This window comes from Orcinus orca, chromosome 10 (genome assembly GCF_937001465.1).
Source record: "Orcinus orca chromosome 10, mOrcOrc1.1, whole genome shotgun sequence".
Lineage (NCBI taxonomy): Eukaryota > Metazoa > Chordata > Mammalia > Artiodactyla > Delphinidae > Orcinus > Orcinus orca.
In genome coordinates this window covers 68,619,035-68,646,963 of record NC_064568.1, presented here as the reverse complement: position 1 = coordinate 68,646,963, position 27,929 = coordinate 68,619,035, and the positions used below count along the sequence as shown (strand labels likewise).

At 52.4% G+C, this 27,929-nt stretch overlaps 2 protein-coding genes and 1 pseudogene across 12 annotated transcripts in view; 1 reads left to right on the top strand and 2 right to left on the bottom strand.

The window, feature by feature from the left end:
* CPNE5 (copine 5) overlaps nt 1-14,415 on the top strand; it is a 106,753-nt gene extending 92,338 nt beyond the window's left edge. For 6 of the 11 annotated variants that reach the window (XM_033424123.2, XM_033424121.2, XM_004267662.3 and 3 more), the window contains 9 exons: nt 413-466; nt 3,735-3,796; nt 6,946-6,992; nt 8,610-8,791; nt 9,701-9,828; nt 10,070-10,172; nt 10,942-10,999; nt 11,428-11,501; nt 12,723-14,415. In XM_033424123.2, the coding sequence (XP_033280014.1) occupies nt 413-466; nt 3,735-3,796; nt 6,946-6,992; nt 8,610-8,791; nt 9,701-9,828; nt 10,070-10,172; nt 10,942-10,999; nt 11,428-11,501; nt 12,723-12,941 (927 nt within the window). In that variant the 3' untranslated portion in view covers nt 12,942-14,415. Of the gene's footprint in view, nt 1-412; nt 467-3,734; nt 3,797-4,903; nt 6,993-8,609; nt 8,792-9,700; nt 9,829-10,069; nt 10,173-10,941; nt 11,000-11,427; nt 11,502-12,722 lie in introns of those variants that run through there. The other 5 variants (XM_049715534.1, XM_049715533.1, XM_049715532.1 and 2 more) reach the window with 5 other exon arrangements.
* Nucleotides 14,416-16,242: 1,827 nt separating this feature from the next.
* Nucleotides 16,243-18,402, bottom strand: LOC101283316 (neuromedin-K receptor-like; annotated as a pseudogene).
* A 3,487-nt stretch (nt 18,403-21,889) lies between these two features.
* The window catches only part of RAB44 (RAB44, member RAS oncogene family), a 32,831-nt gene continuing 26,791 nt past the window's right edge, over nt 21,890-27,929 (bottom strand). The window contains exons 11-14 of the mRNA XM_004267663.4: nt 26,825-26,939; nt 25,650-25,751; nt 24,014-24,090; nt 21,890-22,538 (exon numbers count right to left, since the gene is read on the bottom strand). Coding sequence (XP_004267711.2) covers nt 22,448-22,538; nt 24,014-24,090; nt 25,650-25,751; nt 26,825-26,939 — 385 coding nt within the window. The 3' untranslated portion in view covers nt 21,890-22,447. The remainder of the gene's footprint in view (nt 22,539-24,013; nt 24,091-25,649; nt 25,752-26,824; nt 26,940-27,929) is intronic.

Below are 27,929 nucleotides of genomic sequence, written 5' to 3'. Positions count from 1 at the left end.
TAAAAGTTCGAGATCCAGTAAATTCTAAAAGTTCCACACCCTCATAGAACAGGTTGGGAAACTGAGGCGCAGTGTAGTCTTGGGGCTGCAGTGTGCCCTCATTTCGACAGGCTGCCTAGCAAGCTGTCGTCCCGTGAATGTCAGTGAGCACCATGTCATCTGGGTGACTTTCATGCCTGTGGTGGCTCCAAGGTTGTTCTGGGCTTCTCTCCCCAGGCTCTCAGTTTCCACCTGCACAGCCTGCTAGCCTCCCACCTGCACTTCCCACCTGTGCCCGAAATCCCGTTCGTTCTTCCTTCTGTGTCTACCTAGTCACCCATGACTCCTCCCTCTCTCCTGCCTTCAGGGCCACGCCCAGCCCTGACTGCTTGGAAACGCTCCTTCTTACCTGGTGACCGTTTTTTTTCTGCAGGTGGTAAACCCGAAAAAGAAAATGAAGAAAAAGAAATATGTGAATTCTGGCACAGTGAGTAGCCACCCCCTTTCTGCCATGGGTGTAGACATCCCGAGCTAGGTCTGGTGGCAGGAGTCATGTGTGTCTGTGTGTGCTCCTGCGGGGTGTGGGAACGAGACCTGGAGGGTTAGGGGTGGGGAGGGATGGGGCCGATGGAGCAACACGAGGTAGATGTGTAAGAGACACATCAGGCCCTGTGATACAGAATGAGAAATCCCAGAGAGAAACTACCATGGGGACTTCCTGTGGAAGGAAGAGGAAAAAGAGTCGCATTTATTGGGCCCTCTGGGAAATTCCCCATTTAGGTGCTTTTCACAGGTTGTTTCCTTAAGAGGCAGACATTATCATCACCTCATCATGAAAGCGGAAACCAAGGCTGCAGGCAGGGAAGTGACTCAACCAAGGTCACAGAGCTAGAAGGTGGTAGACATGGCAGTGAGCACAACAATTAAATTCAGAGCTTGCAGCTGTTGTGGGCTGTACCCCTGCTTAACCATGACCATGCTGGGATTATACCGGCCCAGTGGCTTCTGGGGGCTGATCTTCAGGACATTCGTGCCTTTCTTCAACAAATATTTACTGTGTGCTACCATGTGCCAGGAGCCTTTCCAGACACGAGGGATACAGCTGGGAACAAGAAAGACCCAAATCCCTGCCCTCCTGGTGCTTATTGTCTAGTGGGGGGGAGACAACACCAATATACACACAAATACCTGTGTGTGTCAGGTGGTTGTGATTGCTGTGGGAGGAAGTAGGGTGAGGTAAATGGATAGGGAATGCAAGAGATGAAACTACTATTTTATTTAGAGTAGTCAAGGAAAGCTTCTCTGAGAAGGTTACATTTGAGCAGAGATTTAAAGAAGGTGAAGGAGCAAGTATTGAGGATATTGAGGAAAAAGAATTCTAGCTGTAGGGATCAGCATGTGCAAAGGCCCTGAGGTGGAGTCCACCAGTGCATTTATAGAACAAACCAATGTCTTTGCAGTGCAAACGCACCCAAGTCTGTACCCTTCGTGTCCCTCCCACTCTAGAGGGCCACAGCCCCATCACCTAATACAGCCAGATGTAGCCATTTGAGTCAGGCCAACTGCAACTCCAGACTAGAAGAGGTCACAGACAGGGAACTCCAGCGTTCCTCCAAGGAACCTTATTTTCTCCATCTGTAAAATGGGGCTAATACATCATCCCTCCCCTGCTTAATGCACAGGGTGGCTGTGGCAGACACATGGGAGATGCAGGACTGTAAACTGCAAAGTACTCTGCTCCTTCAGAGGGGGCTGACCACTGCTTCTCTGATTGTAATTGTTTCACACGCAGGCTTGGAGTGATAGTTCTTTTGTCTGAAGCTGCAGTGTTTCTCAGTGGGGATGCTATCAGTATTTGGGGAAGAATAATTCTTTGTCTCACAGGACTTCCCCATACATGGTGGGATGCTTAGCACCCCTGGCCTCAGCCCATAGCTAGCAATAGAGCCCCAGTCATCATGAGACCCCAAAACTCTCCGTCACATTCCCAGATGCCCCTAGGAGAGGCAACACGTTCCCCAGCTAAGAAATATTAGATGTACAGCTGAAAAAAAAAAGGTTGAAAACCACTGATCTCATCCAGCTTTCTTACTTTAGAGATAAAGAGACTGAGGCCCAGAGAGGAGATGTGATTTGTCTCAGGTCACACAGTGAGTTAGGGACAGAGCAGGACTGGGCTGAGGTCTCCTGACTTTCCCTTGCTCCAGTATTTCCTAATCTTTACCATAAAAAAATCACTCAGGGTCCAGGATGCTTGTTAAAATACAGATGCCCAGGCCAGTTCCCTGGGGTTCCATTTTAGGAAAGCCAGGCTGGACCCCAGGAATCTGTATTTTGTGCTTCTCATACCTTACTTACTATGTGCAGAGTCTCCTGGGGATCTTGTTAAAATGCCAAGAATCTGCATTTCTACTCAGCATCAAGGTGATTCTGATGCTGTTGTTCGGGGACTATACTTTGAGTACCAAGTCCCTGGGTCAATCCATATGGCCAGGCAAGTTAGGCAATTACTTCATCCCAGTGCCTGGAGCAGGGTTCAACTCTGGCTGCAGGTTAGACTCATGTGAGGAGCTAAAAAAAAAAAAAAAATCCAGGGCTGGAGCCCTATCCCAGAAATCCTCATATTATTGGTTTGGGGTCCTCACTCCAGCTGCAAGATGTTTTAAAAGCTTCCCAGGGAGTCTAGTGACCACAGTCAGAGTAGAGGCCACTGTCATAGTCCATTCCTAGAGAAAGGAGGCTTTGTCCATTCAGGTGCCTAACACTGTAACCACAGCGAGTGGGGGTCTCCAAGGCCCAGCTCAGTACTCACAGACCCTCCCAATATTCGGGCTAATGGCTGGTCCCCTTTGTCAAGCAGAGGCACTACCTGGCCTCCCACTGAGTTGATAAAGATGACTGAATCTGTACCAGTAGGGGCCACCCCAAATCCTAGAGTGGAGTTGTCTGACACAGGTAAAAGGTTCCCTGCCCCAATCTTCCCTCATTGAATTGATTTTAGCTGCCAACCTTTTCACTTGTTTCCACCATCCTAAATCATTTTCATAAAGAGCTGCCAGGTAGCTACCTGTCTTTGGAAAGCTGTTGCCAGAGAACTGCCAGGGGCATAGATCAAGAGACCTCTGCTTGGGAGAGGGGGCCCCAGATGCTCAGTTACCTCCAGGGAAAGGACAGGCTGTTTAGCAGGAGGGTCTTGTGTCTGAGAGGGTAGGGATCAAGATGCTAGAGGGATGAGGTGGGACAAGTAAGATTTAAAACAATTGCAGACCAAAGAGACACATTTCAGGATTAACTGTTAGCGGAACATGGAAGCATGGAGCTTGTCAGCATTGACAGATCTCAGTCCTATATCAGGAAGACCCCCGTCTCCCTCCACACTCCACACCCGTGTCCACTCAGGGGAAACTCGATTCCTTGGCTTGAGCCCCTGTACTCCAGTGACAGAGACAGGGCCCTTCCAAAGATGCAGTTTGGCATCAAGGTCAGAGCACAGGGTCTGGTTCCAGACGGACCTGGGTTCCCATCTCACTCGGCCGTGTCCTGGTAGTGTCCTTGGACACACCGCATCGCTTCTTTGAGCCTCAGTTTCCTTGCTTGTAGAATGGAGATAATAATAGTACCTCACAGAGTTGTTGTGGGCACTGTTTGCAATGAAGCAGGCAAATGCTGGCACGTACTGGGTGCTCCGTAGCTGTCAGCAATGCTCTCCCTCTGCCTAGTGCTCCCCGCTGACCAAGCGTCTTTTTGTTTTCAAGGTCACACTGCTTTCTTTTGCTGTGGAGTCAGAGTGCACATTTCTTGACTACATCAAAGGAGGGTGAGAAGAGATGCAGCCTGGTTTCTTCGGCCTCAGGGAGCGGGAAGGGGCCCCGCACATCGACATGAGCAGCTCTGGCCCCACCTGGCCTCTTCAAGGCCATGGCCGAAGCCCGCGATCGTGGGCTCTGAGCAGACCCTCAGACAACTCACGCAGAGCCCTGCATGCCCCTGATCCCGAGTGGCTGCAGAGGGCACTACTGAGCCGCGGAGGCCAGCCTGGGTCCCGTGAGGTCCCTGTACGGAGATGGGACCTGCAGGTGGTAGGGACTCCATGACAAAGAGAAATGGGCTTAGGGAGGTGGAAAGAGCCCCGGTCTAGGAGGCAGGAGGCCCAGGCCCTAGGCCCCTCTTTGCCTTGAATTTGCTGGGTTACTTTGGGCACATCACTCACCCTCCCTGGGCATCAGTCTTCTCTGCACAGAGAGTTGGAATTAAGTGAATTCTAAGGTTCCTTCCTGCTCTGAGCTTCTGATACCGATGGTCTCTCTGGTGGGGGCGGGCAGTGATTAACTTTCCCAGTGTCATTAGAGACCTACAAAGGGCAGGAGGAACTGGGAAATGAGCCAGGGATGGTCAAACACAAGTTTAAGGAGCAGAAAGAACCAGAAGGGTCGGCATCCAGGCAGGCAGAGAAGCCTGGTGGCTCCAGCCAACAGCTCATGGAAAGAGAGCCTGACTCCAAGGTGAGGTCCTACCCAGCACGCTCCCTGCCAGGACAGGTGCCAGGGCCGGGTGTGGGTAGCCGAGCCCACAGGTGCAGCCAGGTGAGTGATTACACCTGTCTGGAAAGGAGACAGGCAGGGCGGTTGCCAAAGGCTTATCCCAGCCAAGCGGGCTCTTGGCCGCCTGGTTCTCTGGGGCAGAGGGAAAAGTCAGGCCCTGGGAAGCCACACTTACTTTCTCATGACAAGGCTCACTGCTGCCTTGAGCCTGCAGCGCCCAGGTCTCGAGCTCTCCTCCTACCCCCTGAGCACATGACCTTCCTGCAGTCACCCACAGGCTTTCCTGCCCCTCCTCCCTCCTCCATGCCTTCTCCAGGCCCTGCCCTGGCTCCCTTCCCCCATCAAAACTGCTCTATCAAAAAAAAAAAAAAAAAAAAAAAACTGCTCTATCTGCTCTCCATCTATTAAGCAACCACCCCTTATATTCCATGGTAATTTTCAAACAATCCTCATCCTGTTTATCCTTCTCATTTGCATAGTGCCCCCAATTTACAGAACACAGTGGGCTGGGTGAAGATGATCATCTCCATTTTACATGACGTGTCCAAGGTCCCAGCACTTAGTCGGTAGCAGGGTTCTTTCCGTCACCACATGCTGCATTTCTTCCATAGTAATGAACCCACCTCGCAGCTCCCAGGTGAGGTGTGATAGAGATGGATGAGTTGAAGGGCTGGGTGCTGTCTCATTGAGAAGGAGCTCACAGAGGCAAGCCCTGGCTTTCGTCCTTTGCTGTCTTCACACTCTGGAGAACCTGAGTCAGAGGCCGATGTGTGTGTCCAGGCAGGCAGCTGATGGAGGCCTCTGTCTAGGGATTCTCTGCTGCCTGGCCTCCCTGCCCCGCCCCCCTGGACCAGGAGGAAGGCTGTGGGTTCCTCTGCCCCCACGTCAGAGTCCAAGATGGAGCTAGTTGCTGAGCAGCCTGCAAGGAGTACCTTTTCCACAGAAGTAGCTGCTATCCAGTCCCTTCCTTCTCTGAACTGTTTCAGAACCCAGAGCAGGGTTTTTGCTTAAGGAGTAAAAAAAAAGCCTGACTCTCCCCTCACCCTTTATTTGGAAGAGCCAGGCCAACAATGTCCCTCAGCTGTAGTCCTGCAGGCCAGAACCACCTCTTGTCATCTTGTGGCTCCTTCTTCCTCAGAGCTTGGAGTCTACTGAATGCTCTGTCCCCAGGCAGTGGACGAGGGGGAAAGAGTGTGGGGAGGACTGTCTCTGGCCAGCAGACCCTGGGTGGGGTCTCCTGCTAACCATGTCCTTCACGTTTCCTGGAGATTGAAGGGTCCCTGAGCAGCAGCTCAGCTGTGATGAAGTGGAAAGAGGGCTGTGCTTTCTGATAGGGACCATCTTCTAAATGCAGGTGAGGTGAGCCCTGCCTCATCTTTTTTTTAAAAAAAATAAATTTATTTATTTATTTTTGGCTGCATTGGGTCTCCGCTGCTGCGCGCGGGCTTTCTCTAGTCGTGGTGAGTGGGGCTACTCTTTGTTGCAGTGCGCAGGCTTCTCATTGTGGTGGCTTCCCTTTGCTGCAGAGCACGGCTCTAGGCGTGTGGGCTTCAGTAGTTGTGGCTCACGGGCTCTAGAGCACAGGCTCAGTAGTTGTGGCGCACGGGATTAGTTGCCACCGCAATAAAAGTGCCCAGTCCTAATCACTGGACTGCCAGGGAATTCCTAATTATCTTTTCATCTTGTGATTCCCCCAAGCACCTGAAGGATTTGCTAAAAGAGATTCCTGCACCGCACCAAGGGATTTGGATTCAGTAGGTCCACGGGGGGCCTGAGACTCCTCACAGATTCCCAGGTGATCCTGATTCTGCTGGTCCGTGGGTGCTCTTCCAGTAGCGCTCCTACAGAATTTCCCACAGACCCACAGACTGGCTTTTACTGGCCGCATCCCCCATGGTGTCATTTAACATATTCCTCTATCCCCTGCGTTTCCTGTAAACAACCAGTAGATAGTTCTGGAAGCTCTTAGATTCCAGTTCAGTTTTTTGGCAAGACAGCTTCATTTGTTCTTCCCTCAGGAGATGCGCAATGCCTTTTTGTCTTTCTTTTTTGCCAAATAAGTTTTAACCCTGAATCTGACTCCAAATTTGCGCCAGGAACACAGGGAAACCCTACTTCACTGGCCTCAGGTGGACTCAGGGGCAGGGTTTGGAGAGGAAATAAGAAATCACAGCCATGTGCCCAGCAGAACATAATCATCTTCAGAGAGCTGTCACACTGCCTAACTCTTTTGATGCTGACAACAGCCCTTTGGGGGAGGGTGTAGCTGATGATACTATCCCGGTTTTCCAGAACTGGAGATGAGTGACTTCACATACATACCTGACAAGCAGTGGGGCTGGGGTGGAAGCCAGGTTTCTCGCTCCCTGTCCAGTACAGGCCTGCCTTTGTCCAGGTTACTCTCCTGCTGTTCTTCCTCTTCTAGGACCCAGATCAACTTCACGGTGGCCATCGATTTCACAGCCTCCAATGGTGAGTGGGGGCATGGGCAGAGGAGCTGAATGGGGGCTGGGGGCCTGGAAAGGGGAGGGCTTTTCAGGGCTGTGGTAGTTGGCCCTAGCTGGGAGCAGATCTCCCATACCCTCTGGCCTCATCCTCACCGAAGAGGAGGAACTTAGGCCTAGAGGACCAAAGATGCAGCCAAGGTGGCGAAGGTACCCCCAGATTGGATCATGGTCACTAACAAATCTGGCCTCTGGGCCTACATACCCTGAGCCACAGCCTTGCCCATGAGGATACCCACTCTCCCTAGGGCAATAGGACAGCTTCTCTGGGCCCATGGAGAGCCCTGGAGCAGCGGTATTTCCTCACAGGATCAGATTGCACAGCCCCTGTGCAGTTCACCCCACAAGCTGGAGGGGAGAGCCAGAGGCAAGACTGAGCCTTGTGGTCCTCAGGGAGGCAGGAATGCCCAGGAGCTCCGATCCTCACCCTTGCTCGGGCTTCCTTCCTCCTCTGACATTCTCCAGTGGCGGGCGTGACCAAGTGGCCGGGAGCAATCAATGCCAAACTTTACACTGTTAGAAACATCACAACCTTCCTTGGACTCTGGACCCCCATTAGCAGTGCTCAATGCTCATTTTTGTGCCAATCAGAAGATGCCCAGGTCTCGTACTCCACAGGTGTGTCAGAAACCCCCCCTCATGGCTGCGGGCCCTCCCATCACAGAGTGGTGGGATGTCAGAGCTGGGAGGGGCCGTAGCATTCATAACAGTGAGGAGAGTTATAATAACATCTGTTTAATCCTCACAACAGTTCTGTGAGGTGGGGACTGTTATTACCCCCATTCTACAGATGAGGAGACTGAGGCTGAGTGGTTAAGAAACTTATGCAGGATCACACAGCTAGTAGGAGGCAGAAAGGATTAATACTTGGCTGTCTTTGCTGTACTGCCCTTGTTAATAAACGAGTAACTAAAATACGGACAATATTAGTGGTGACAAGGGCTGTGGAGAAAAACAAGTCAGGAAGAGGGATAGGGAGTATGGAGGAGGCTGTAACTTTCAATAGGCTGCTCGGGGAAGACCACAGCAGACCTCAAGAGGTGAGGGAGCAAGCCATGTGCACATCTGTGGAAAAGCGTCCCAGAGCAGAAGAAACAGCCTTTGCCGAGGCCCTGAGGTGGGAATGGTGAGAGACCAGAACTGAGTGAATGACAGGATGGTAGAAGATGAGGAGAGAGGTAACTGCAGGCCAGATCAAGTGGGGTTTTGTGGGCCCTTGTAAGGACTTCAGATTTAATTCCTGGTGAGACGGGAGCACTGGGGCATTTTGAGCGGAGAAGAGGTGTGATTAGCTGCCTGAGTTTTGACATAGACTCACTCTGGCTGGTATGCTGAGTATGGACACAAGGGTGGAAAGACGGAGATCGGGCTGCTGCAGTCCTATGAGCAAGAGGGTGGTATCATGGAGGAGGGGAGAAGTATAGGTGGGATTCTGGATGTATTCTGAGGGTTTAGCAGCCATGATTTGCTAAAGGATTGAATGTGTGGTAAGAGAGAAAGAAAGGGGTTCCCTTGGACACCGCGTTCTGAGCCTGGTGGCTTGGAGTGTCCAGGCCGGCAAATGTCCCCATGCCCTGTCTTGCAGGGAACCCCTCGCAGTCCACTTCCCTGCACTATATGAGCCCCTACCAGCTGAACGCCTACGCACTTGCACTGACCGCCGTCGGGGAGATCATCCAGCACTACGACAGTGACAAGATGTTCCCCGCCCTTGGCTTTGGGGCCAAACTACCCCCTGACGGCAGGGTATCCCATGAGTTCCCGCTGGTAGGAGGTCCTGGGAGGAAGGGCTGAGGGCTGACCAGGCTGGGGGTGTGGTGACGGGCCTGGGGTGGGGGGCATTCCCATCCTGCCCGCCTAGGGACTTGAGGTGCAGTCTTTGCAGAGGTAGGCTGCCTGCTGGATGTAGGGGAGCTTGTGTCAGAGCTTCCAGAAACCCACTCCCCACCTCAGTCACGAGCACGTCCCCTCCAAGTCTGAAGCCGTCCACAGTGGGCTCTGCCCTCCTTTTCCTAACAAGACCCAGGTGGAGGTGGAGTGGGGATGTGGCTGAACTATTCCCCAAGGCCCCAGAAATGAGGCTAAAAGGTTGTGGATTGGGTATGGACAACTGTGGGTAGTTCCGGGAGTTCCCTGGGTTGGTCTGAAATGGGGGCCCTGTAGAGATGGCTCCTCAGGCCACCTCCTTTCCCTCCCTCCCATGAGCTGGGGACACTCAGTTGGTTGCTGGATCACTCACAGCAAATGTCCCTCCCATGCCCGTAGGGTGCCAGGCACTGTGCTGGGCACAGGACACAGGAGGATGGAGCAGCTGCTGGCCCTTCCAGAGCAGCTCAGACTCTGCAGTCATTTTAGGGGGTGGTGGGTTTGCCTGAGGTTCCCTAGGCATCCAGGGCTCTGGGGGTCAGGGGGATGCTGTCTGAGCAGGTACAGGGAGTAGGGCAAGGAGCAGGTCTGGACCCTGCTCACCTAGAGCATGTGCTGCCCTTCACGGTGGGCCCTGAGTGCTCCCTCCCCTGCCCCGAGCCCCCGAAGCCCCACCAGAGAAGAGTCTAGGAGAGCCCAGGCCTGTTGACCTCCCCAACCCTGGCTCTGCCCCCACAGACCAGCCAGCTTTCCTCCTTCCCATCCCTCCTTCCTTCCTGGGCTCAGCCTCCTTGCCCTCTGTGCCCCCAGAACGGCAACCAGGAGAACCCCTCATGCTGTGGCATCGATGGCATCCTGGAGGCCTACCACCACAGCCTGCGCACGGTGCAGCTCTACGGCCCCACCAACTTCGCCCCCGTGGTCACCCATGTGGCCAGGTGAGTGTGGCGGTCACTGGACCATCCCCACAGCTTGCAAGGTGCTTCCTTCTACCACTGTCCTCCCGGGAAGGCGGGAGGGAGTGTCCCTTCCCACTGATTTGCTTTTCAGAGAGGCCTGACCCTAAAGAGACCCCCTCCCACCGAAGAGCTGTCCCCACCAGTGTTAAGGGTCCTTGTGTTGGGGGGATGACATGCCCAGCGTCCCACCAGACAGACCTCTGACCCCACCCTGCCCCAGGAATGCGGCCGAGGTGCAGGACGGCTCCCAGTACTCGGTGCTGCTCATCATCACGGATGGGGTCATTTCAGACATGGCACAGACCAAGGAGGCTATCGTCAATGTGAGCAGGGATGGGGATGGAGCATGGGGAAACCTGGGGGTGCACCTACCCCCCTCCTTTAGGGAAACCCTTGGGGCATGACTTCTCCTCTCCCTGCCCTCTTTGGGACCACTCCTGGCTTCTTGCTGTAGAGCCTAGAGGGCCAGCAGTAGGGTTTTGGGGGTGGAGGGTGTTCCGGCTGATAAAGGATCTGGCTGGCGAGCTCTCTACCTACCTCTTCATCACACTGGATGGTCCACTCCATCCAGACTCCCATGGTGCCCTCATTAACCCATCTCTAGGGCTGCTGCCCCAAACCCCAGCCTGGCTTGGCCAGGTAGAAGAGGAGGGAGGTCCAAGGAGCGGGAGGCCCAGGAACATGGCTCTCCCTACCGGGTCGTCTCCCTATATAGGGGCCCCAGCCACAGCTGGCCCTCCCTCTGGGCCCACGTAAAAGCTGTCCCACATGACGGAGGTCCAGAGGCAGAAGAGGGGACAGGAGTGTCTTGCAGAAGCAAACCTATGACCCATTTCCCCCTCTCCCTCCTGCCCTCTCCACCCCCTCTTCCTCTCTGGTATCCCTGTATCCTTGGCTATCCTCTCTCCTTCCTCCTCCCCCTTTTCTGTGTTTCTCTGTGTGTCTCCATCCTTCTGTCTTCCATTTCCTCCCTGTCCTCCTGCCTTTCTTCTTTCGACTCACCCCTTCCTGTCCTTACCTGTGATCTCCCGTTTCTTGTAACTGGCGCCTCGGCTGGGTACCACCCCGCCTACCTCCCATGTTGTCTCCCAGGCTGCCAAACTCCCCATGTCTATCATCATCATCGGCGTGGGCCAGGCAGAGTTTGATGGTGAGTCCCCACCCCCCTAGATGTTCCCCCCAGAGGCTTCAGGCCCTTGGAAATGTCCCCTCCCAAAAGAGTGAGAGCTCACACTGGGGTGTGTGCAGCTATCTGGATGAGCAGGCAGGGTGTGAGTGTGCGTTTGTTTGCACAGGGAGGGGTGTGTCAAGGTGTGTACCGCACACCCACACACCAAGGCTGTGGGGAGGAGGCCCCAAGTCACTCCTCCCTGCTCCACCCTGGGAGCCTGTGGAGGGTGGGGGAGTGGCACCATGGGCTAGAAGTCAGAGACTCATGTGATTGGGCTCCTCCTATCTCCTGGCCTCGGTTTTCTCATCTCTAACGTGGGGGTCTGGGCTGGCGGTCTCTGTCCTGCCAGGCCCAGGTGCCCACCAATTAGTCCCCCCACCCCATGCCTTTGCCCCTCCCCCCCACAGCCATGGTGGAGCTGGATGGTGATGACGTGCGGATCTCCTCCCGGGGAAAGCTGGCCGAGCGGGACATTGTCCAGGTGAAGCCCAGACCCTGCCTGCCCCACAGAAAATGCAAGAGCCCCTCTAGGCAGGCTGACCTAACTCCCCCTTCTAGGGGCTTCTCTGGAAAGGGGCCCTGGAAGGAGGCACTGGGATCCCTAGAATGGCTTGGCCACACAGAAGGAAACAGGAGTCAGTCTTAGGGCTGGACCCACCTCTACCACGTCTGAGACTCACCCCTAACACTGTGTTGCCCTGACTGGAATGCTCTGCCATGCCCTCCCTAAGCCCCAGGCCTCCAGGGTCTCCTGTAGAGCACAGAGGCCTAATTACTTGTGCCTTCTGTTATTTTCTGCTGGGCCGCCTTCCTAAGTGAGACGGCAAACCCCATGAAGCGGGGGGGGGGGGGGGTGTCTTTAGTGTTGCTGCAGCCCTTTCCAAGAACGAATGTTGCTTGGTTGATTGAATCAATACCAACGTCTCCATGTAGGATGGCAAATGTAACGAGCAGACAGGTCTTTGTCCTCAGGGAATCCCAGTCCAGTCAAGCCTCAGAATGCACGTCAGTAAGCACATCCCTTGTGAATCTCTTGCACACGGAGTCCCTAGTGCTTAGGAGATTCAGAATAAAAAACCCAACATTCTCCATACCACCCCCTCCCCCATTAAAAAAATTAAGGGGGAGGGGCCATTCCAGGTGTGGAGACCAAAGACAGGGAGCTAGAAACTGGAGCAAGGGCAGTCTGGGAGGTGGGACCTGTGTATGCAAAGGCCTGGAGGCAGGAGTGAGCCTGAGGCACTGGGAAGGGGGGCAGACATCTCCTGGGATAAAGCCAGAGGGGCCCGACTGTAGGTGTTGGCCCAGAAAGGGAAGAGCAGAAGCAGAGACAGAGAGCACCCTGCAGGAGAGGTGGGAGGAGACCCGCAGGGCCCATTTTCCAGAAGCCAGGGGATTCCTTCAGCATTTCCTGAGTGCCTGCTAAATGCCTGTGCTTGGTGCCAAGACTGCAGAGATGAAGGGATCTTGTTCAGTGTTGTATTGTTTCCTGGCATGAATAGGTGTGCAGTAAGTTATTTGTTGAGTGAATGACAGAACAGGGACTATGATACAGTCCCTCAGAGAATTCACCATGACGGGGAGGGCTTGAGTGAAGTGGGCAGAGGCTGGGGAGGAGTGGGACAGGATCCCAGACCTGGAGATTTGGGGGACTGGTGTCCAGAGGGAGACCTCGCCTGACCCTGCCTCCCCTACTGGACAGTTTGTGCCCTTCAGGGACTATGTGGACCGCACGGGCAACCACGTGCTAAGCATGGCGCGCCTGGCCCGCGATGTACTGGCTGAGATTCCTGACCAGCTGGTGTCCTACATGAAGGCGCAGGGCATCCGCCCTCGCACCCTGCCCGCGGCCCCAGAGCGCTCGCCCCCGCAGTCCCCCACCCGCACGCCCCCTGCGTCCCCCCTGCACACGCACATCTGAGCCTTGTCTTCTCAGATGGCTGGGGCTTAGGCCAGTAGAAAGGGAGGCGGGGTACCCAGACCCAGCTACAGACCATCCTGCCCAGCCTTTGGAACACGTGTGCCTGGGAGGCCCACAGGGGGTGGGGCTTCTGGAGACTCCTTCCCATACTGCCCAAGCCCCTAGAGTTTGGGGGTACGGTGGTGGAGGTGGGGATTTGGGCCCCTGCTCTTCTCTCCTTTCATTGACACCTGGTTCTGGACCAGCCAGGAAGATGTTAATCAGGACGACTGGGGTCCCGCTCAGCCCACCTGAGCTATTACCTGGGTAATCCCATCTGCTCTTATATCACCCTGAAGCCTGGGCTAAGCCTCCCACCTCCAGGCCCCCTTCTCCCTCCCCTCCTCCTGTGGTGTCTACTCCTATACCTGGCCCCTGACCCCCACCCAGTATCTATCCTGTCCCATTTCCAGTGAACCCTGTGAGGCTGCTGGGTTTGCAGGAGTGCCTAAACATGTGACCCCTCCTTGGGACCCTTGCATGAAGTGGGAGTCCTACAGACCCATGAAGGGGATGCTGTGATAGTAGATGGAGGCCACATGGTGGGCAAGGAATGGAGACTTTTCAGGCACAGAGTCGTTTCTGGTGCCTCTCAAGCCCAGTATGACGCTGGTTCTAGAACACAGATCCACAGGCCTCTCCCTGGTCTGAGCCCGTAGGTACCTCCACAGTTGGCTCCTGGCTCCAGGAATCCCCCTTTCTCCCCGGAGACTGCCCAGGGTCCTTGGGGCACCATCTTCTGCTGCCCACCTGGAGGCCTGGGCAAGAAGCAGCCCAGCTCCAGCACTCCCACACTGCCCCTCTATCCTATGGGGATAGGGGATGGGAGTCCTGGGTTCAAGTCCTGCCTCCAGCCATTGCCGGCTGTGGGAACCTGAACAAGTCCTTTCTACCTTCTGGGTCTCAGTTTCCACATCTGTAAGGCAAGAGGGTTGACCAGATGGCCCTGGGTTTACCTTCAGCTCTGATACCCTGAGAGTCCACAATCATCCCACACCCCGCTTCCCCCATCCCACTCCTCACCAGTGCAACCCCTTAAGGCCGTCTTGGTTTTAGGGTCACCCTGTTCCATCCCATCACCCTAAATCCACCCTTATCCTTCAGCCTTGGGCTCTGGCATCTGAGCCTGAGCCCTTGCCCCTGCTGTGGGAAAGGTGAGAAAGATGATCTCACCCCTGGGCCCACCCAGCTGCCCAGCCTTTACCCACATGGTCATGCATGCCAGTCCCTCCTGCCGCATGGGGCTCCTCAGCCCACTGAACCTCCCGTTCCTGGGTGGAGACCAGGCCCCACCCCGTCTGTTGCCAGACACTGCTTCCCTTCCTGTCATGCATGATGGTGGTGTTTCTATGCTGTCTGGTCCTGTGCCTGTCTCTAAGACAGTCTCTGTGTGGAATTTGCCTTAAACTGAAGTAAATTTGGTTCTTTTACTAAAGTTCCTTGTTTTCCTTTCTCCTGTGAAAAATAGCACAGATGTTGCTATGTGACAGAGTTCAGGTTCTCCTCTCTCTTTCTTCCATCCTTTTGTTCAAAAAAATGTACTGAGCAACTACTGTGTGCCAGGGTCTATGCTAGGCACTGAGGATGCAGCAATGAACAAAACATAGGCCCTGTCTCCACATGGAACTTACAACAGACACACAAATAGGACAGGGGAAACACAGTAAGCACATAATAGGTAAATAATGTAATTTCTGGTGGCGATAAGAGTCACAAAGAAAAATAAGAGAAGAAGAGGATAGAGAATGACAGGGTGATATTTTAGATGAGGTGGTCAGGGAAGGAGGGCCCTTCTGAGGAGATGACAGTTAGATGAGCCCCGAGGAAATGAGAGGGGGAGGCATGCTGATATCTGAGGCACAAGGGCTCCAAGGAGAAGGAGCAGCAAGTGCAAAGGCCCTGAGGTGTGTTTGAAGAACATTAAGGAGGCCAGTGTGGTTGAAGCTGCATTAAGGAGGGGAGAATGCAGGAGATGGGGTTGGGGTAAAGAATCTGGAATGTGCAGGGCCTTGCAGGCCACAGAAAGGCCTTCAGCATTACTCTGAGTGAATCAGGGAGCCACTGAGGAGGTGAGAGAGGTGAGTAACATGATCAGATTATTCCGTGGGTGACTTTACTGCATCTGATCACTCATCTCTCAACAGGTATTTACTGAGCATTAGTGCCAGGCCCTGCTCAGGTTGGAGACACTGTCTCACACACAGCTGCACCCTCATGGGCCTAACCCCTGCTCTGGAGCAATAAGCAAGGAGATCCTACCACCCTGGGGTATCGGCACCAAACCAATGAGAGGGACCAGGATCTGTGGCCACCAACGCGGGGCTCTTGGGGCAGCCTAAATGCCACACAGGCCATGTGCCCAGGATGACTTACTGCTCCTCTGTGTGATGGGACTGTCACTCCTCCCTTGCGGGATCGTTGTGTGGTCAGAGTGACACGTAGATGTGCACGCATGAAGCGTGTGACATTCCCAGGGCCTGCTGCACTAGGTGCACAGTAAACACCACTTTCCTCCTTGTCCCTCTTCACATATAAGTCCCTGTGACCATGAGGGACCAGGATCACAGGGAAAGGGGATTTCTCCCTTCTCTGGGTGAGTTTGCTCTCAGATGAGCCCTCCAGGCAGCCTTTCCTTACCAGCACATCACAAGAAATTGGTGTTAATTGTACCAAAGTTTGGGACTTGCTTGCTTCTTAGACGATTTTATGGTAAATTAGAGCTGATTCACCACGGTCCTTATAATTAGATGCCCCTCTGACTTGCATTCCGATCCACTTTGAGTGGGTACCGGCTGGAGTCATAGCTCGAGAAGAAGAAAGTTCCCATAACCAGCAGCCCGTTTTTACCTCACCTTGGGCTCCCGTGGGAAAGCATCGGGAGGAGAAGGCCGCCTGGCAGGGCAGTCGAGGCTCAGAGCCGCTGCCACTGGTGCACCGAGAGTGTCTTTACTGTGCTCAACACGGTAGCTGGGTTCTTTCCCAAGGTGTGTTCCACGGAACACTGGTTCCCTGGCATGGGTTTTGGGAAACTGCCCACTCTGAGCCCCTCTCAGAGAGTCCCCATGGCCTTCAGGGTATTAGAGGCTTTGATTAGTCCTGTGGCAAAGAGACTATTTTGACTTGGTTCATCCCAATGTTTTCTAAGCGTTTTGACCATGGGGTCAGGGTGTGTGTGTGTGTGTTTAGCTGTAACACTATCACCAAGCAGAACATGTTGTCTTGGGAATTTCAGTAGAGACAGTCTCCCTGGTTCCCAGGCCAACACAAAAGCCTGAGGCTTTTTCCCAGGAGGCCAGAGGAGGTCATGGAGTTGGGGAACTTCTCAGAGGGGATGGGGTAGGAGAGGTGAAGACCTCCAGTTGCCTCTGGAGAGAAGGAAGGGGCCTCAAAAGGGGCCCCTGCCCCTGCCACATCAGGAAGAGAAACCACAGAGAAGAAAGGAGGGCGTTCGGAAATTCACAGGCCCAGACTCACGGCTCCATTTTGACTTTACTTCATGATATTCCTTTATTGGGCTGAGAGGTGTGTGTGGGACAGAGCTGGGGGAGGACAGGCAGAGAAGGGAGAGGCAACTGAAGGGTCCCCCTGGGCTGTGAGCCTCTACCCAGGCAGCCCATTCAATCCCCAGGCCTTACCCCAGGATTGAGGACCCCAAGAATGATCAGCCCCCAGATCATTCCTCTACCCACTTCTCTGCCTTTAGAAGTCCCTTTACCACTCTCACTTCAAATGCCCCTGAATTAATAAAAATAAGATTATAATAATAGTAATGACCAACACTCATATGTACTTACTAAGTACCAAGCATTCTTCTAAGCACTTTATATGTATTAGGAAAGTTTATCTTCATAACAACACCATCAAGAAGGTACTATCATGATCCTATTTTCCAGATGAGAAAACTGAGGCATAGAGAGGTCAAGGGACTTGTTCAAGTCATACTACTAGAAAGTAATGGAGCCTATAGTTATCCGTCTGAGCCCCAAGGTGGAATGGGATCAGCGACCTAGTTGCCATTTAATTGCTGTGTCACCTTTGCTGGGCTACGCCTGCCCTCTCTGGATCTTAGTCTCCCAACTGGTAAAATGGAGGGGATGGGATCTATGTCATAGGGGTCTCCCCACCTCTCTTGAATCTCAGCTCTCCCATCAGCCTAACCTCTCAGACCCCCGCCAGACCCCATAGGCTTCCTGGGGCCCTGTTATGTCCAGGCTGGATTCTCTCTATCGCCACACCAGCCCCTCCCACATCCCTGGGATGCCTGGCTGCCATTGGCCTGCAGAAGAGGTCCCTGAGCCTTGCCTGGAAGGGGCAAGAGAGGTAGAAGCAGAGGATGGGGCTGACAGCACAGTTGGAGTAGGCCAGGATGGTGGAGAGGCTGGATGCCACAAAAGCCACCAGCATGGCAGGCAGGTCACCCACAGCTGCCACATAGCCTAGCACAGAGCAGGGTCCCCACATCTGCATGAAGACCACCGGCACCACAAGGATGAGCCCTGTGTTCTCCCGGTGCTCCCAGATGTTCTACCCCCTGGGGCTACGGGTATGTCTCCACAGGAGCCAGCCCAGGTGGCTGAAAGAGGAGCCCAGCCCCATCATGCAAGGCAGGAAGGCCAGAGCTCCCAGCAGGGTGAAGTAGCAGGAGGTCTGAGCAGGGTTCAGGAGCAAGAGGCAGGCCTGGGCCTCCTCCTTCACGACCATTCGCTGGAACAGGCAGTTGGGTAGCGATACAGTGAGGCCCAACACCCACGTGGCCCCACAGAGCAGCAGGCGGACACCCAGGCCAGACGGGAGGGCCGCGTCAGGCCAGGCCACTGCCACATGGCACAGAAGAGCCATGGCCACCATGCCATAGAAGGTGCAGAACATGGTGGTGGTGTTGGCAGCCTGGCTGATGGTGCAGATGGTGGGGCCCAGCCACCAGTCCTGCCACAGGAAGCTCAGCAGGAGCACAGGCACCACGCCGGCCAGGAAGAGCAGATCAGACAGCGTGATGCTCGCCGTGAGGCTGTTGGTCAAGGTGAGGAGTGGGTGGGGGGCGCCTAGACCCCGGCCCACCGCCAGCAGCCCCACCTGGGGACGAGGCCACAGACCCCGGCAAAGAGGAGTCGGAGCAGTCGCTCAGGTGTAGCTGTGAGCCCAGCGGTGGACGTGGTGTTGGCCTCCATGCTCCTGCTCTGGACACACAAGGACAGGATAGAAACCTGCCCGAGGGCTGCCTCCCTCTTTCCCTGTTGAGCCCCCTCCTTTCACAGACCCCTGCACACAGTGGGTGCCCTTGGCATGCACCAGCCCCTTTAGACCTCACAACAACCCATCAATTCCCTGGGTTCAAGTCCTGACTCTGCTCCTTGGGAGCTCCATGATCTCGGGAAAGTTACCTCATGTTTCTCTACCTCAGTTTCCTCAACTTTAAGGAAACGAGGAAATAAAGGAAACAAAACAGGTGTCAACAGTAACTGTCACTAAAGGATGAGATTCAGGTAATTTTCATTTTCTTCTTTTTAATTTCTGTGTTTCTAAAATTTCTGCAGGGAGTACAAATTGAATCTGATAAACATTATTTACATATTTAGCATATATATTTAGTACAGTATATATATTTAGTATATATATTTATTTATTGTGTGTGTGTATATATATATATATATTTTAACAAAACCTTGCCCTGCCTGTGAAATGAGCAAGTTTTTTTTAATATCTTTATTGAAGTATAATTGCTTTACAGAAATGAGCAAGTTTTAATTTGAAGTTCAAGTGGGAAAATGAATGTGCAAGTGCTTTGAGAAGGTATAAAGCCCCAACCAGTGGTTCCCAAGCATGTCTACACATTGGGATCAGTTGAGGAGTTTCAAAAATACTAATACATGGGTCACACCCCCAAAGACCCGATTTGATTGGTTTGGGCTTTGACAGTTTTGAAAGACCAGCTTGGGAACCTGAATAATCTGAATCCAGTTTCTCCTGCGGCTCCCCAGGCTCCACCAGCCACACCCCAGCTGCTCCTCAAGTGTATCCGGAGATTGACACCTCAAGGCAGAGGGCTGCACCAGGGGCACCATGGCATGGGGACAGGAGTGGGATCCCCAAATGTGGCGCCTTAGAGGCACATCTTGGTTTGGAAAGAGAGTGGGGTTGGGGCTCAGGGAGACGGGGCGATGGAGCATATCAGAGGGAACCACTGCCTCTACGGTCATGCTATGCGGGTTACCTGGCGGGGGGCGGGGGGAAGTGCTGCACCCCAGCTGTCAGATCTTCCTCCTCACCCCTACTCCATCCCACATGCTGAGGACATGGGGAGCCCCCAAATGAGAGAACTCAGGCTGGGAGATGGGGTCAAGGCATCCCAGAGTTGGCTCAGGGGCTGATGTCGTCATCCCCTTTTCTCCTACACCGGGGGTGGAGGCTGGAAAACCCCTCTGGTAGTTGGCTCAGAGCCAGGGCTGGGGGTCCCCTAGGTCCCTCCTGCAGAACCCTGCCTGGAGGACTTGCTTGGTCTCCGGGGCCCAACGACAGCCACTTGACTGAAAACAGCTGAGAAGAGACCAGAGGGGGTCTCTATAAATTCTGCCGCCAAAGCCGCAGAGCTCAGACTCTGGTTCCAGGGGCTGCAGGGGAAGGACAGTGTTCCTGAGCCACTCTCTAGGCATTTGTCATTGCTTTTTTATTTCTTCTACATGGCCCAGGCTTGCCTGCTAATAATATGAAATATGATTGGAGAGGAGGGGAGGGAAAGGGATAAGGAAAAGGAGAAGGCTCGAAGGACCTTGCCCCTGCTCTGTCTAAGCATCCATGCCTTCCTATAAGAAGCTCTATAACTTCAGGGTTAAGCTTATGGGGCACTGGAGCCTGGGGTTAAAACCTTGCTCAACCACTTGCTTAGCTATGTAACTGTGGGCAATCTACTCAATCTTCTATGCCTAACTTTCCCTATCTGTAAAATGGGGATAATAACAGGCCCCATCTTAAAGGGGTGATGTGAGGATTAAACGAGGTAATACAAGCTAAGTGCTCAGAACAGTGCCTGGCACATAGTAGGTGCTTGGCAAATGATGGCTATTGTTCTGATCCTGCCCAGCCTCAGTTCCAAAAAGCTCTCTTCTCTGACACCCCTGCCCAGGCTCCATCTTATCCCCCTGCCCTCCCCTTCTTATTCCACACCCTGAGACCCATCAACCTAGTCCTACCCTCCATTTCTTAATCAGCCTCAAGCTAAGTTATGACCAGAGCCCCCTTGGCTGACATGCCCTAAGAACTCAGCACTTGCCTGGAAGTTCACTCTGAAGTCTACCTTGAGTCCCTCCTGCTGCTCTCCTCACCTGCCTTGTGCTGCTCTGAGGTTCCCGGGCCCTGCTTAGTGACTTGGAGCCCTTTGACACCAGGAAAGTCTAGCGCCCCCTCCGCAGCTGTACTCTGCACAGAAGCTGGATCCAGCCAGAGAAAGCCAGGAGAGGCCTCTGGGCAGGTGTGCAGTCCCTTCTAGCACCCCACCTCCAAGGAACTTGAGCTAGCTGCCTGAGGTGGGATCAGAGCTGAGATGGGAGGGGCAGGCAGAGAGGCCATTTCTATACTGGATCCCCCAAAGAATAAGGGCTCTATCCACTCTACTGGCTCCCCCAGGAATCACACCCTGCCTACCTGCCTCATTAACTCACTGGCCCATAGGACAGAGATGCTGGTGCCTGCCAGATCCCCAGACCCCTGAGACAGAGCCATTAGCAACAGTAGGACCTGCCCCCCCCCGACTCTCAGCCAGGGCCAGGCATCATTTACTCCAGCTCACCTCTGCCTGTCTCTCTGTCTGTCTCTGTCTTTCTCTGAGCCTACTACAGCCTAGAACCTGCTCAGAACAGAAGGAGGCTTGTGGGCTGACAGGATCCAGGAAGGGAGAAGACATTGGAGCTAAGAAAGAATCAGTGAGTGGGACCAGTAAGAGAAATGGCTGGATCACAGGAATCATTCTGCCTTTACTAGTCTAGAGATTGAATGGGATCCATTAAGGGCATCTAATCTAACCCTCTGGTGGCTTCTGATACCTGAATCTTCCCCACCTCACCTCTTTGCCAAGTGTTACCTGGCTTTGGCTTGTAAGCCTTTAGTGACAGAGAGCTCAGTCTTTTAGAAGTGAGCAGAGGGATAGGGGCCAAGAGTGGAGACTCTGATTAAATTGATTGGAGGTCTCTTTCCTCTATCTCATTCCCTCCTCTTTCTCCTTCATTCTCTCTCTTACCCTCTGCCTCCGGAACTGTATTTGCTTGTGTCTATGCAACTGAGGTTTCCTCTGATTCAGCTGAGGAAGTCACCAGTACCTGAATGATTACAAAGTACCAAACTCAGCACCCTGCCCACACTGGACCGCAGTACCTGGTGAGCATTATTTTGGTTAACGGTAAGATGACACAATCGACATTTACAGCAAACACAGATGACAGGAGATAGTCCAACACCAAGAGGCTGTCTGAGACTCTCAAAGCACTCTCCCTAAGGGCACTGAAATTCCCAGCTCTGGGCTGTAATGTGCAGCCACCTTTCAGGAGGCAAATGTTGTGCAATTCTGGGAACTCTTACAAACGCTCCAAAGAGGGACCCTTGAATAATCTGAATCCAGTTTCCCCTGCGGCTCCCCAGGCTCCACCAGCCACACCCCAGCTGCTCCTCAAGTATATCCGGAGATTGACACCTCAAGGCAGAGGGCTGCACCAGGGGCACCATGGCATGGGGACAGGAGTGGGATCCCCAAATGTGGCCCCTTAGAGGCACATCTTGGGGAAAGAGTGTGGGGTTGGGGCTCAGGGAGACAGGGGGGTTGGAGCATATCAGGGGCCATCAGAACATCGCTCTTCCCCAGGAATCGGCTTCTGCTCGAAAGAACCCCATGCTTGCAAACAGATACAGTGAGTGTGACAAGGTTCACCGGCTTTGCCACGCACGGAACAGTGGGGCTGCTTTAATAAACAGTGTACTTTGCGATTAACAGGCCATATCAATTTGTAATCAGCACCAAAGCAAGTTCTTTGAAAAGTTTCTCTCCCACGCTTCCACATTTGCTCTTATTTCTGACTACACAAGCAATACCCAATCATTATAGAAGATCTGAAAATACAAATACATATAAGAAGGAAAACACCCTCACACATTTACCTTGTAATTTTACCACCCAGAGATGTTTTGCCAATATTGTGGTGTATTTTCCTTAAGTCACTTTTCTAGACTCTTCTTTCTTTAAAGAGTTTTAACCTCCCCCCCTCCCCCCACTACCAGTCTTATTACTCAGAAAAGTCCTTTGGAGTACAAAGGGCAGCATTAGTGCAGCCACTCCCCTGGGATCCAAATCCTGACCCGAGGAGGATTTTCCTGAACTTCCAAGCTGGCTGTCTCTGTCATTGCTGTGTCCAGGCAGGTGGGACAGGACCCGAGGAACAGGAAACCCAGGGAGGTGGCCCGCCTACCCTGGCCAGGCCAGGTGCTCAGGAGCAGCAGCCAGCTCTCTTGGGTGGCCTCTCGGGGGCCACCTCCACCAGTGAGCCCTTCAGGCGGTCTTCTTGCATCTTGAGTGACCTGCGTGAAGATGCCTGGGCATCAGTCCTCTCTCTCACCTCCCAGGGGCAGCAGGGAGGGGCCCAGGGGTGCAGCTGGGGGGCTGTCCCCCCGAGCTTCCTCTCTCCCAGCTGCTGTGCCCCTGTCCTGCCTTCCACATGGCACCAGAAAAATGGGGCCACGGAGACTTCGGCCTCCTGTCTCTTTTCTGGCATTCTCTGTAGCCTACTGTGTGCCAGGCGCAAGGGACTCTGATTATGACAATGAAGCCATCATGTCCTTGCCTTGAGTAGTGAGAGAGACAGAGAGGGGAAGGGGCGATCAGGACCCAGGAATGGGGAGGCACACAGAGGGACTTCACACCAGGTCCTGGAGGGATTTAGGGAACAAGGAGGCAGAGATGGAGCTGAGACTGAGCAGTGGACAAGGGTTCCCTAGCAGAAAAGAGGGAAGGGTGTGTTCTAGGCAGAGGGCAAAAGCTCAGCGTCGAGCGAGAGCTTGGGGGTTGGGGAAGCAAAGCCCCTTCGTTCATTCATTTATTCACAATATATTTACTGTGTGCCTGGCTCTGTCCTAAATCACAGAGCCTAAGGACTAAATGGCCAGAAAGAAGCCTTGGAGGCAGCAGGGATTCAGGGCTCTGCCGGCCAGGAAGCCACATTCAGGAACTTGGGCTTTTATCCTAAAGCAAAGGGAAGCCACTGAGCAGTTTCCTGTCGGAGGGATCTGGCGTGATCAGGATTGAAGTTTAGCAAGCTCACTCTAGCTGCTTTGTCAGAGAAGGGGCCCAGAGATCATCTGGTCTAATACCCCTCCCCCCTCACTCACTTCATTCATTTATTGAACACCTAGTATGTGCCAGGCCCCAGGAGGAGGGGCTGAACAAAACAGACATGACCCTGCCCTCCTGGAGCTACAGCCTGGTAGGGAAGGCAGGCAGCAAAAAGAAAACAGACAAATGCATGTGTAGCTACAGTTTGTCAAGAGGGGCTTTTTTGTTTTTTTTTCAAGAAGGGCTTTGAAGGACACAGAGAAGGTAATCATAGCGGTGGGAGGGGGTGTGGTCAGGGAGGGTCCCTCTGAGCGGCTGAAGCTTATGGGGGGGGGGCGCAGGCAGGGAGATGGCACTGGAGCCAATACAGGCCACTGAGAGGCATTTTGATTTTACTCTAAATGCACTGCATTATTATTACTATTTTTTTGCCGCACCGCTTGGCTTGTGGGATTTTAGTTCCCCAACCAAGGATCAAACCCGGCCCCTCGGCCACTGCACCAAGGCTCAGAGAGGGGACGGGAGATTTCCCAGAGGTGATGCAGCTAACAGGACTGGTAGAATTGGAGTGAGGAGACTCCGTGCAATGTTCTCTCTCCTTCCCCAGACTCCTGAGCCCTGTGCTTTCACAGGTGCTTCCTCAGAATGGGCCTTCCCCTCCCACATGAGTCAGCTGAAGGCTGTCCAGAAGATTCTGGGTGGGAAGCAGCAGGGCGGCACTCACCGGGCCAGGTTCACCACAGGCTCCAGGATGTTGTGACCCAGGGCAGCACTGCACTCTCCAAAGGAGACCCCCAGTTCCTGCAGCCAGACAGATAGGGGTACAGGTGCCATGGGGGAGACCACTGAGAGTCTAGGTGGCAGTGCCCACCACCAAAGACCTGATCATCAGACAGAGTCCCACCCAGTACACCCCCAGGCAACCCCAACCGGTGAGGCAGCCCATCTCCGTCTCCTTGTGGCCCATGGCCCCCAGCCTTGCCCCTCTGCCCACTGTCTCTCCACCCTGGCTGGACAAGGTATCAACGATGCCACCTAGAAAACTCCACAGCATTCAAAGTGATGGTGGGAAGTCTGTGTCCCAACTTGGAGAAGTGTCCTTGGGGACATTTTTAAGTCATTAGTTCTATGTATTTTTAATTTTAAAAATATTTAATTGGGGGAAATATTTGAAAATATAGCTTAAAAAAGTAGAAATACAAAATATAAAACACTCCTGTTAGTGTTTGAATATATATTTCCATTGTGTTTTATATAACCCTTTTATTGGGGGGTGAGGGGGTGGGCTAAACGTCGTTATACTTTAGGTTAAACATATGAAAGTGCTGTTTTGATAGACACCAAACAGTCAAATATCAGATTTGACTGATTCAACCTAACCTATACCCAGAGATGCAGCTGCTTTTCTGACTTCACGTTATATTGTAAGCATTTCCTCCACACCCTTAAATATTTTTTAGAACAGGATTCTTAATGGCAAATGCTAGCCTCTCACATGAAGCTCCACAAATAACCACCAAAGGTTTGCTCTTATAAATAACACTGTAAAGAATATCCTCATACAAATGTTCAATTATACATAATACACGGGTATCCAGTATGTCATTCTCTTAAGAATTATTATTTCTGACTCTTTCCTTAGGATAAATTGCTAGAGGAGGAATTACTGTGTCAAGGAGATGAGCTACTACTTTTTTTTTTTTTTTTTTTTTTTTTAGCTACTACTTTTAAGAGGAAAAAGTTCCCACCAACCAGGAGTCACAATGATGACCTCATGATCAGGAGAAATGAGAGAAGAAACAGGAAGGAAATACGATATGGAAATGCCAAGAGGGGTGGTGTCAGAGGTAGGGCAGGGAGCGAGAGTCTTTGTTCCACCTTTATTATTCTCCAGATTTTCTGGAATGTAGTTCAGTTCTATTCATAAATAAATAGTATCCACTGTCCGCTGTCTGGTGACAGGGCTTTTGATGCAATCTTCCCAGGGAAGAATTTGGGTCTTAAGATAGAATAAATTAGAAGGAATGTTATGTTAATTGGAGACCACAGATAAAATTAAGATTTGATTGGGAATTTTAAGTGAAGCTTAAAAAGATTTTGACTCTGAAGATATTTTTAGGTAGGTAGGGACACTGTGGGGATTTGCTAATTCAACAGTGAGGTTCAACGTCATGCCCACTGTTACCTTCTCGTGTTTGGGTCTTAGGCCCCGGGTGTGTGGGAGGCTGTCGGTCTTTGATGGAGCAAGGGCAGGAATGGATCCTTCTCTGTGGTATCAGCCAGGGTGACCTATTCATTACCCTCCAGGGAGGGGTCTGCCCAACCCAGGCTGGGGGAGGGGCTGATGCCCAGGTACTCACCTGGGCCAGTTGCTGCCCAGCCTCGGTGGACACTTGCCGATCCTCCTCACAGTCTGTCTTGTTTCCCAAGAGAAGGATGACCACGCTGTCAGACACTGCATCCTGTGCACAGGACATCTTCCCTCAGCAACACATGTTGAGTGCCTGCTGTGTGCCAGGCCCTGGGTAGATTTGGCCATACTCTCCAGGAAGCTGACTGTGTGCCACTTCCCTCCACACATGCCCACCTTTCCATATCACACCCACTCCACACTCTTCCCACCTCTGACACTTTCCCTTCCATCTGCAGTGAACCTCTCTGCCTGCAAACATGTCACCCACTTTCCAAGGCCAACCTCAAAGTCACCTCCCCCAGGAAGCCTTCCTAGATTGCTCCTGTCCATGCTCCTCTTTCCTGCCTGTATTGAGCAGCCCAGCATTTGACTATGCAGGCTGCCTTGGCTCATCTCCTAATTGTTTCATGGATAATAATAATAATAGCTTCTGTTTACTGAGAGTTTACTGTATACCAGGTGCTGTGCTGAAAGCAGTTATATCAGTTAATCTTCACAACTGCTCTATGAGAAAAGTTGGGAAATTGAAGTTCAGAGAGTTTAAGTCACTTCTCCAAGGTCACAGAGTTGGGATGGGATAGTTGGGATACAAACCCAGGTCTTATCAGAACCCAGAACCCAGCTCCCCTCATGTATCACCTTATCCTGCTTCTCTTGCATCTCTTCAACTAGACTAGAAACTTCTAGAGAGAAGACAACATGTCTTTCTTCATACCCCTCTTCTGTGCTAGCACATACTGCAGAATTTCAGCATGTATACATACAGCAAGTAAGTACGTGGGGCAAAGAACTAGAGATGTGTGAACAGAGGAATGATTACCTAGAGTGGCACTAGACTTGCATTATCCCCAGGTGTTAAGAAGACATCACAGAGCTTCTGTATATAGGAAAAAATGGTCATAGGATAAAGGAAAGAGTTTGTTTTGGAGGCCATACTATGTGGTTGTAGTTTCTTTGTACTACTATGTTCCCAGCCTATCCAGCCACATACCCTCAGTAGATTATGTCACCCATATGTTTGCTGTGTCATTTGTAATCCTGGGAGAAAAGAGGGAGTGGGAAGGATACAGGTTCCCTCTTGACTCCACACACTGGGGCCAACCCCAGCAGCCATCAGCTCACCTGGAGACAGTCCAGCCAGTAGCGCACATGGGTAAAGCTCTCCTGGGAGGTGACATCGTACATGAGCACCACTCCATCAGCCTTGCGGAGCAGCTGCCGCGTCATGCTGTGGTACCTACCCAGAGAGTCCGCATCAGGCCATGCCAGGCGGCCTGACCCCAAGCCCTGACCTCTCTAGGCCTCAGCCACTCCATCTGCTTCTAATTGCTTCCCAAAGAGAACGTGCATGTATTTTCCTTCTTACAGTGTGCTTATCGTTAATAGGTAACAGTCCTCATGGCTCAAATTTCAGAAGGTACCAAAGGGCACCCCGTGAAAAGTCTCTCCCAGCCAACCCCACCCTCATCCTGCAGCCACCCCCAGAGGCAGCCAGAGTTCCCCATTTTTTTTTTTTTGATAGCAAGAAGTTTATTTTACCCATTTCTTAAATAGTTTCCCAGAGGTATTATATATATATATATAGATACATAAATGTATATGTACACACACACACATATACCCATATACATACTGTTTAAACAAATACAGTGTAAAACACTGTACCTATTAATATTCAGTATTCTGTACTTTGTTTTATCCACATAATAAAATGTCTTGAAGATATTTCCCTATTGGTACATAAAGAGGGTCCTCCATCTTTTTTGTGTTCATAATATTTTATTGTGTGGAGAGACTCTAATATATTTAACTGGTCCATTACTGATGGTGTTTAGTTTGTTTCCAATGTTTCATAATATAAACAGTGTTGCTATGAACAGTCTTGGTCCCTTTGATATTATAGTCATGTATGAGTTTATCAATAGAATGAATTTCTAGAAGTAGAACTTCTGGGTCACAGAAGATGTGCCTTTTCAGTTTTGATCACTACGGCTTAACCAGAAAGTGGAAAGCCAGCGTTTTCAGAAGGACAAGCAATTGGGTGGCTGTCCCCTGTTGGGATGGCCATCACAGGTGCCCTGCCATGCTGAGGGGAACTCTGGGTCTGCTGTCCTGTCTCCCGCATGGGATCTGGACTCATCTCTCCATCCCTGACCTCCTGAATCATCAGGGGTAGAAGCTGCATTTGCACTTGGTTGCCTCTTAGCCCATATTGGACTCCTCAGGG